At 49.6% G+C, this 10,523-nt stretch overlaps 1 protein-coding gene across 1 annotated transcript in view; it reads right to left on the reverse strand.

The window, feature by feature from the left end:
- The window catches only part of BTF3 (basic transcription factor 3), a 22,348-nt gene extending 13,981 nt beyond the window's left edge, over positions 1-8,367 (reverse strand). Inside the window, exons 1-2 of the mRNA XM_073624293.1 lie at positions 8,211-8,367; positions 2,181-2,249 (exon numbers count right to left, since the gene is read on the reverse strand). Of these exons, the coding sequence (XP_073480394.1) occupies positions 2,181-2,249; positions 8,211-8,348 (207 nt within the window). The 5' untranslated portion in view covers positions 8,349-8,367. The remainder of the gene's footprint in view (positions 1-2,180; positions 2,250-8,210) is intronic.
- Positions 8,368-10,523: the final 2,156 nt, after the last annotated feature.

The raw sequence follows: 10,523 nt of genomic DNA on the forward strand, positions 1-10,523 counted from the left end.
GTCTATCACGGAGGAGGAGGAGGCGGGACTTTGTTACAATGGACAGACTGCATAACACAGCTGTTTTAGTAATCAAAAAGGTACAGCTGCAGATGGGCATCCTCACTCGAGTATAAGCTGAGGTTTTCAGCAAAACAAAAAAACAAAAAACAAACAAACAAAAAAAAAAAAAAAAAACACAAAAAAAACACCCACACACTTTTTTCCCCCCTATCAAACACTCAATGCAAGCATTGTAGAACATTGTCCCAACATAAACACTACAATCCCTAGATGGACCGGCTCACACTGGGGCTATTATGGACAGCTGAAAGCTAAATAGACATCAGTCCAACCATAATTTGTTACGCCAATGGACTTGAGAAACACGTGATGTTAAAGGATACATTCACCTTTCGTAACCACATTCAGGGTGTAATATGTTACGAACAGACCAGCCCCTGCACCCCCCCTTCCCCCAACCCTGCCGTGACAGCTAGCGGGGATCTTCCGACTTCCACCTCCCCCCCCGCATCACTTGTTCACAGTCTCCTGTGAATGGGAAACTACAAGGTCCGTTTTTTCTTTTAACCTGCAAATGCGCTCATATAGGGAGTTTTTGTGCAGGCATTTGAGCATTTCGTCTTTTTGCTGCCAGAAAACTCAGAATTGCAAACCAGAAGGGGTTTTTTTCAGCCCCATAAACGCTGAGCTTAAAATATGCCTCTTAACGTCATAATGTGCATGGACCCATAGGATAACATTGAGCTGCTTCTATAGTGCCTTCAAAAAGTATTCATAACCTAGGGCTGGGAGATTTTCTAAATAAAAAAAAAAAAAAAAAAAAAAAAATTAGCCTCACCTAAAAACTCCTGCCTGCAGCTCCTCAGTACCGGCGCGGTGGGGGAAAAAAAAAAAAAAAAATCGATTTGCTTAAATTTTGAATCGATTTGACCTCTCAACTCGATTCAAGATTTAAATTGATTTTTTTCCCCAGCCCTATTCATACCCCTTGACATTTTCCACATGGTCATGTTACAACCAAAAACCTAACCCTGCCTTGCTTTAAACTTCTCCACACCTTTATCCCTGACCTGTCTGGTGTGTTCCTTGGCCTTCATGAGGTTGTTTGTTTACTAAGGTTCTCTAACAAACATTCATACTGAGATCAAATTATACACAGGTGGACTCCACTTACTAATTAGGTGACTTCTGAAGGCAATTTGTTCTTCTATATTTTAGTTTGTTGTATCAGAGTAAAGGTGGCTGAATACAAATGCACGCCACACTTTTCACATATTTGTAAAAAAATAAATAAAAAAAATTAAAAATATAAAAACCATTTATCATTTTCCTTGCACTTCACAATTATGTGCCACTTTGTTTTGGTCTATCACAGGGATATGCAATTAGCGGACCTCCAGCTGTTGCAAAACTACAAGTCCCATCATGCCTCTGCATCTGGGTGTCATGCGTTGTAGCTCTGCAACAGCTGGAGGTCCACTATTTGCATATCCCTCCCTGGTCTATCACCTAAAATACATTTAGGTTTTTGGTAACATGACAAAATGTAGACTTTAAGGCCCCTTTCACACTGGGGCGGGGTCAGTGGTAAAGCGTCGATATTGTTAGCGGCGCTTTACCGTCGGTATTCGGCCGCTAGCGGGGCAGTTTTACCCCCCGCGAGCGGCCGAGAAAGGGTTAAAAACCAACGCAAAGCACCTCTGCCGCGCTGTCCCATTGATTTCAATAGGCAGGAGCAGGGAAAGAGAGGTGAATACACCGCTCCTTCACCGCTCCAAAGATTCTGCTGGCAGGTCTTTTTTTCCCCGTCCTGCCAGCGCACCGCTCCAGTGTGAAAGCCCTCAGGGCTTTCACACTGGATACAAAGCAGCGGCACTTTCGGGTTGGTTTGCAGGCGCCATTATTAGCACAATAGCGCCTGCAAACCGCCCCAGTGTGAAAGGGCCCTAAGGGGTATAAACACTTTTTTGAGGCACTGTACAGGCAAAATATAAAACTACTGTAGAAGCAGCAATTTTTAAGCCAGTGTGCATGGACCCTTAAAGGGGAAACCAAAGCACCAATTAAAATCTGGGAGATGGGATAACTAGAACCACAACAAAGGTTTTTAGGATATGTTCGTACACATGATGCATTGTGTTTGTAGTCCGTAAAACAGATAAAGAAAACGAGCTTACCTTTCCACCAATGCGCACTTGTGCTTGCAGTTTGGCTAACTTTTCTTGATTCATGATGGTTTCTTTCATCTAAAGCAAAAAAAAATAAATAAAAAGCAATTTAATAATTCAATTTTTAATACTTAAAATATTCTGATGGTTGGTACTAATTTTACTTTACCCCCTTCTAAGGCTGGGGATCTAAAGGCAGGAAAAAAAACAAAAAACAAAAAAACAAAAAACCACACACAATCCAGCGTTATCATATAACCCATTCAATAAGGCACACCCTTTTCCCCTCTCACTAGCTGGTATGTCACTACAGGACTTACATGCAGTGTTGCCAACCTACCAGAATGAAATTTACTGACACAACACCTAAAATTTACTAGCACAGCCACGTTTTTACTGGCATTTATAAAAGTTCCAAAATTACAGTTTCAAGTTTAAATTTTAGTATTTAGGCTGCAAAGAAGTACAATATGCAATTAGTAACGTGATTTAAGGTAGACATTAAGGCAAAAAATATACTATATTGAAAATAAAATAGGAAATAAGTAGCTCGGGGGCAGGACTCAGCAGGGCAAGAAATTAGAATGGTCAGGCACACACATGACATTGACTCTCACAGTGACAATGACAGCAGTGTGCAGCAGCGCAGATGATGATGACCCTTCACTGACATGTCCCCTCCCGAGTCACAGTAAGTGTCTCTCTCCACTCCAGTCCAAACAGCACTGACAGTCCGACTGCCGGCTTGCCTTGCGCCCGTCCCGCACACGAGTCTCCAGCTGCTCCGCCCAGCTCCCTTGCACCATGACTTCACACAACACACAAGCGCCAGACCAGCCCCCTGCCAGTGCCGCCCAAACACATTGTAGCAGGCATTTAGATGGTCTTGGCTGGCTCCGGACCTACGCAGTTCAGTTCCAAGATGTGCATCACGCCCTTATTTTTTTACTGGCAAACTGTTTTTGTCACTGGTATTTACAGGCAGGAGAAAAGTGCTATTTTTTTTACTGGCTGCCAGTAAAAATACTGACGGTTGGCAATACTGATTACAGGCCACTGGAAAGAAACCAGCAAGCATTAAAATTCAGCAGATATCGGCCAATATTTGACCCATGTATGGCCGCTCCCATTCACGAGAAGTTGAACTATTGATATGGGGGCTTGTTGGAAAATGTACACTCGATCAATGCATACAGCCAATGAACTGCGGCACTGATTCAGAGGAGCCACGCTGTCAGAATACGACACAGTGGGGGAGGATTCCTCTATCCATCTCAAAATGTGTGGATGGGATAGAATTGGTTTATTTTTTTTGTTCAGCCCACCAGCTGAAAAAAAAAAAAAACAAAAAAAAAAAAAACCAAGCAGCCATGTATGGCAGCTTTAATAACTTAGACCAGCCTTTCTCAACCTTTTCAACACAGAGGAACCCTTGAAATAGTTCTCCGGTCTCGAGGAACCCCTGCTAAAAATTAGGAATCTACAACTCATGATACATTAGTGTGATGGTCAGTGAGAGGAACGGTCCTTACATTTATGGTCATTGGGAAGAATTACCTCCTTAGAGATAGCTAAAAACACCAATGGTGTCAGTGGGAACTTATCTGAGAGGCAGAAATTGCCCAACTCTAAGAGGAACCCCTAGCAACCTCTGGAGGAACCCTGGTTGAGAATCACTGACTTAGACATATAAGCCAAGAATCTGAAAACACATTTATGAGAAAAAATAATCTTCCAAAGGATTTGCATTTCTGTCCAGATAGCCCTGAGATTTAAACAGTGATGTCAGATGGCACTGCCAGTACAGTCACCCCACATTTCTCCACTGCAGCTAAGCAAATAATGATCAACTCTTCCAGCCAGTCCGAATGCTCAGTGATGGAGAAGAGGAGCTCATCAATTTGTTCCCTCCTGTCAGCACATCTGATAAGCTATTAGGTCTGCCCCTCCCTCTCTGTGTCAAGATTGCTACTGTGCAAAGTAAAACATGAGGTAAGACAAGTCAGCACAAAGTAGTTACACCAATTGTAAAATACATATTTGCACCCCTTTGTGACAGAGGGTAAAACAAATGTCAATGCCTGAACACAATTTTGCATTAGTAAAACTGTACATATCACCATAACTACTTTGTGTATCCAGGTGGCTTATAACTTGTTTTTCGGGGGGGGGGGGAGTGTCCTTTTGGTGGCAAATGGCAATCTTTTCACCAAAGAACCACCCAAAATAATTTCTCCAGTTCATCACAGCGATACCACATACACTACTGTCAAAAGTATTGGGACACCTGAATATGTATCATACACAAATTTGGTGGAGAGGGATTATGGTGTGCGGTTGTTTTTTCAGGGGTTGGCCCCTTAGTTCCAGTGAAGGGAACTCTTAAGGCATCAGCATACCAAGACATTTGACAATTTCAATAAAGACATGGATGAGCGAGTTTGGGGTGGAGGAACTTGACTGGCCTGCACAGAGTCCTGACCTCCACCCGGTAGAACACCTTTGGGATGAATTAGAGCGGAGACTGCGAGCCAGGCCTTCTCGTCCACATCAGTGCCTGACCTCACAAGTGCGCTTCTGGAAGAATGGTCAAACATTCTCATAGACATACTTCTAAACCTTATGGACAGTCTTCCCAGAAGAGTTGAAGCTGTTATAGCTGCAAAGGGTGGGCCAACTCAATATTGAACCCTACGGACTAAGACTGGGATGTCATTAAAGTGCATGTAAAGGCAGACGTCCCAATACTTTTGACAATATAGTGTATGTTAGTTGTTTGTACCCATAGTAAAGCCCACATACAATAGTGCAGAAAATATTGACTCCAATTTAAAAAAAAAAAATAAATAAAAATCCTACCCAAAATATACTGACCCCAAGTCTCCGTTCACACTGAGGCAGCTTCAAAGTCGCCCCACTCTGAAGCCTCCCTGAACATTGCAACTTCAGCGTGGCTTGCAAACGACTTCTGTAATAGAAGTTAATGCAAGTCGCCCCCAAATGGTACAGGAACCTTTTCCTAAGTGGCTCTGATTAGAACGGTTCCATTGCACTGAACAGAGCGCGACAAGTCACCTGACAAGTCGCCCCGCTGTGAACCCATGCCAAGACTGGCACTGACCTAGACAGCTAGCTATTTTTTCCCACATGTTGGTGGTTTACATCTTCCTGCAAGGAGATAAAGATGCCAACCAGAGGATATCACAGTGCTCAGGTGTTCTGGGTCCCGATGTTTACTGTGAGACCCAGGGCTCTGTGTTGGGAGTGTGTTGTGCGACATGCTCCTAGGATAACACAGGTACACACTTCCATGAGGCCATGTATCTTTGTATGGTCAGTGGGAAGGGATTCATGATCTATGAATCCCTCTTCAATCCAATGCAGCTTTGAATTTGTGCTACCAGTGTGATTCCAAAGCCACCCATCAGTGCGATTTGTACCTCAGAATTAAATGCGGCTTCATACAACAGAAGTCTATGTAAGTCACAATGAAATCGTCAAAAAGTAGCGCAGAGAATTCTTTCAAAGTCACTGTGATAAGAGCCACAGCTATTTGTACAGTTCCATTGCCGACAATGGGGTGCAACTTGTCATGCGACTTGGATCTGTCAAATCGCAACCAGTGAGAAGGGGGGCTTAATGAATATATAATTACATCAAGTCTTAAAATATATCTTAATAATTCAGCATTTAACCAAGTGGAAAAGAGAAGATAGCCACTGCAGAGCAGAGTTAGGACAGGTGTGACCATCTGTAACACAGCTTCTAAATGTCCTATTGTGAGCCCGACCAGGGCTTTACAACGGCAGTGCAGGGAAAAAATATTAAGTATTTCTACCTTTTTCTAATCCTGAGCCAATAATTGTTCTCCTATTCTACTGATATTCAGGTATAGCTGTCAGGGATTTAAAGGGGTTGTAAAGGTAAATTTTTTTTTTTTTTAAATAACAAACATGTTATACTTACCTCCACTGTGCAGCTCGTTCTGCACAGAGTGGCCCCGAACCTGGTCTTCTGGGGTCCCTCGGCGGCTGTTTCAGCTCCTCCCTGCAAGCATTAACCACCTTAATGCGAGCTCCCTCGCATGGTGACGAGTGCTTGCGGGCGCGCTCCCGTGATACAGCCGGCGGCTATAGCCGCTCACTGTATCACTCGGCCCCGCCCCCCAGCGCGCCGCGTCATTGGATGTGATTGACAGCAGCGCGAGCCAATGGCTGCGCTGCTTCCAATCCATCCACTGCAGCCAATCAGCGGCCAGGGTGAGCGGAGGAATAGATGTCGGGAACGAGAAGCTGACTTTCGAGGCGTCAGGTAAGTAAAACGGGGGGGCTGGGGGCGGCGGTATTGTCAGAAGTTTTTTCACCTTAATGCATAGAATGCATTAAGGTGAAAAATTTTTTACCTTTACAACCCCTTTAAAACCTTACATGAGCAGTTTACCAATCTCTTCATACATTTCTCTTCATACATTTTAATGAGCAGTATTTTGACCTTCTAGACAAATCTCTATACCCAATATATTCCCATACTTGTACCAGGAGTCACTGTAGACTTTCCCAGACAGACCCTCACATCTCTCCCTGCTCCTGTCTTCCAGGTCCTCGTCCCCCCATTCCCCTGCTCCTGTCTCCCCCGCACCCCCCCCCCTCCAGTACACGTCTACCCCGCACCCCCCCCCGTACACGTCTCCCCCGCAGCGCCCCCCGTACACGTCTCCCCCGCACCCCCCCCTCCAGTACACGTCTCCCCCGCAGCGCCCCCCGTACACGTCTCCCCCGCAGCGCCCCCCGTACACGTCTCCCCCGCAGCGCCCCCCGTACACGTCTCCCCCGCAGCGCCCCCCGTACACGTCTCCCCCGCACCCCCCCGTACACGTCTCCCCACAACCCCCCCCCCCTTCTCCAGTACATGTCCCCCCGCACCCCCCCCTCCTCCAATACATGTCTCCCCCGCACCTCCCCCCCAATACATGTCTCCCCCGCACCCCCCAAATACATGTCTCCCCCGCACCCCCCAAATACATGTCTCCCCCGCACCCCCCAAATACATGTCTCCCCCGCACCCCCCAAATACATGTCTCCCCCGCACCCCCCAAATACATGTCTCCCCCGCACCCCCCAAATACATGTCTCCCCCGCACCCCCCTGTCTATGTCTCCCCCGCACCCCCCTGTCTATGTCTCCCCCGCACCCCCCTGTCTATGTCTCCCCCGCACCCCCCCTACTCCAGTACATGTCTCCCCCCCGTATATGTCTCCCCCGCACCCCCCTGTCTATGTCTCCCCCGCACCCCCCCCTCCTCCAGTACATGTCTCCCCCGCACCCCCCCTCCTCCAGTACATGTCTCCCCGCACCCCCCCCTCCTCCAGTATATGTCTCCCCCGCACACCCCCCTCCTCCAGTACATGTCTCCCCCGCACCCCCCTGTATATGTCTCCCTGCACACCCCCCTCCTCCAGTACATGTCTCCCCCGCACACCCCCCTCCTCCAGTACATGTCTCCCCCGCACCCCCCTGTATATGTCTCCCCGCACACCCCCCTCCTCCAGTACATGTCTCCCCGCACCCCCCCCTCCTCCAGTACATGTCTCCCCCGCACCCCCCCCTCCTCCAGTACATGTCTCCCCCGCACCCCCCTGTATATGTCTCCCTGCACACCCCCCTCCTCCAGTACATGTCTCCCCCGCACACCCCCCTCCTCCAGTACATGTCTCCCCCGCACCCCCCTGTATATGTCTCCCCGCACACCCCCCTCCTCCAGTACATGTCTCCCTGCACACCCCCCCTCCTCCAGTACATGTCTCCCTGCACACCCCCCCTCCTCCAGTACATGTCTCCCTGCACACCCCCCTCCTTCAGTACATGTCTCCCCTGTACCCCCCCAGTACATGTCTCCCCCCTTCCATTCACTGACACCCCCGGATAACACACACTATGCAGGGCACAGCTCCCCATAGACAGGCCGGGAAATCACACGCCGAGCCCCCCCCCAGCACACAGCAGAGGCCGCAGACAGCCGGCTCCTCTCGGCACTCCTCACCTTCTGCAGCCTGCAGGCGGGCGTGTGTGTGGACTCAGCGGGTTTAAAGGCCTCCGGGAAACCGCGGCACCGAGCGCGTACACACGCGGGGAGAAAGATGGAAGCCAAGAGGGCGGGCAGGAAGTGACGCCGGACCATGTGACCCGCGCCTCTCCCCACGTGCTGTGCCGAGTGTCGCCGCTGGTGGCTGCACCATGTGTCTGGTGGGATGCGCTGATTAGGAGTAGGCTGGGTACTGCACCTGTCTGATAGGAGCACGGGCAGTGTGTGGCGGTGTGCTCCTCAATGGCTTTGTGCTGGTGATCCTCTGTACTGTCCTTCACCCAGAGGGCTGTCTGAGGGGACATCCTATAGACCACGCCCAATTTTGATAGGATGGGGCGGGGCTATTAATGGTACACATAGCACATGCCAAGTGATAGGTATAGTCACATGGTGATCAAAAAAACGGGAGGGGCTTAAATAAAACCTGAGTGCGGAGGTCAGGAGTAAGTACACAGGGAGTGCGGAGGTCAGGAGTAAGTACACACGGAGGTCAGGAGTAAGTACACAGGGAGTGCGGAGGTCAGGAGTAAGTACACAGGGAGTGCGGAGGTCAGGAGTAAGTACACACGGAGGTCAGGAGTAAGTACACAGGGAGTGCAGAGGTCAGGAGTAAGTACACACGGAGTGCGGAGGTCAGGAGTAAGTACACACAGAGTGCGGAGGTCAGGAGTAAGTACACACGGAGTGCGGAGGTCAGGAGTAAGTACACACGGAGTGCGGAGGTCAGGAGTAAGTACACACGGAGGTCAGGAGTAAGAACACACGGAGGTCAGGAGTAAGTACACACGGAGGTCAGGAGTAAGTACACACAGAGTGCGGAGGTCAGGAGTAAGTACACACAGAGTGCGGAGGTCAGGAGTAAGTACACACGGAGGTCAGGAGTAAGAACACACGGAGGTCAGGAGTAAGTACACACGGAGGTCAGGAGTAAGTACACAGGGAGTGCGGAGGTCAGGAGTAAGAACACACGGAGGTCAGGAGTAAGTACACACGGAGGTCAGGAGTAAGTACACACAGAGTGCGGAGGTCAGGAGTAAGTACACACAGAGTGCGGAGGTCAGGAGTAAGTACACACGGAGGTCAGGAGTAAGTACACACGGAGTGCAGAGGTCAGGAGTAAGTACACACAGAGTGCGGAGGTCAGGAGTAAGTACACACGGAGTGCGGAGGTCAGGAGTAAGTACACACGGAGTGCGGAGGTCAGGAGTAAGTACACACGGAGTGCGGAGGTCAGGAGTAAGTACACACAGAGTGCGGAGGTCAGGAGTAAGTACACACGGAGGTCAGAAGTAAGTACACACAGAGTGCAGAGGTCAGGAGTAAGTACACAGGGAGTGCGGAGGTCAGGAGTAAGCACACACGGAGTGAGGTCAGGAGTAAGTACACACGGAGTGAGGTCAGGAGTAAGTACACACGGAGTGAGGTCAGGAGTAAGTACACACGGAGTGAGGTCAGGAGTAAGTATACAAGGAATGTGGAAGTCAGGAGTAAGTACACACAGAGTGCCTCCTAAGCAACAATTTAATCAGAAATGCCCCCCTGTACACCTGGATAGGAGGAGCGGTGGGGGTGGAACTGATCTCTTCATTTTCCTCCTGCAGCCGCTGAATTCTCGCTTCTCTTCCCCCCCCACCACAGGCATTCAGTGGGAGGAAAATGAAGAGATTGGTTCCTCTATATGCAGCCACTCCCACTGCTCCTTACATCCAGCTTCTATCTGCTGCCCTCTGTGTGCTCTCCTGTCCTCTGTGTGCTCTCCTGTCCTCTGTGTGCTCTCCTGTCTCCTGTGTGTCCCCTGTGTGCTCTCCTGTCCCCTGTGTGCTCTTCTGTGTGCTCTCCTGCCCTCTGTGTGCTCTCCTGCCCCCTGTGTGCTCTCCTGCCCCCTGTGTGCTCTCCTGCCCTCTGTGTGCTCTCCTGCCCCCTGTGTGCTCTCCTGCCCCCTGTGTGCTCCCCTGTGTGCTCTCCTGTCCCCTGTGTGCTCTCCTGTCCCCTGTGTGCTCTCCTGTTCCCTGTGTGCTCTCCTGTCCCCTGTGTGCTCTCCTGTGTGCTCTCTTGTCACCTGTGTGCTCTCCTGTCCCCTGTGTGCTCTCCTGTCCCCTCTCCTGTCCCCTCTCCTGTCCCCTGTGTACTCTCCTGTCCCCTCTCCTGTCTCCTGAGTGCTCTCCTGCCCCCTGAGTGCTCTCCTGTCCCCTGTGTGCTCTCCTGTCCCCTGTGTGCTCTCCTGTCCCCTCTCCTGTCCCCTGTGTGCTCTCCTGTCCCCTGTGTGCT

Source organism: Aquarana catesbeiana, linkage group LG01 (assembly GCF_042186555.1).
Source record: "Aquarana catesbeiana isolate 2022-GZ linkage group LG01, ASM4218655v1, whole genome shotgun sequence".
NCBI lineage: Eukaryota > Metazoa > Chordata > Amphibia > Anura > Ranidae > Aquarana > Aquarana catesbeiana.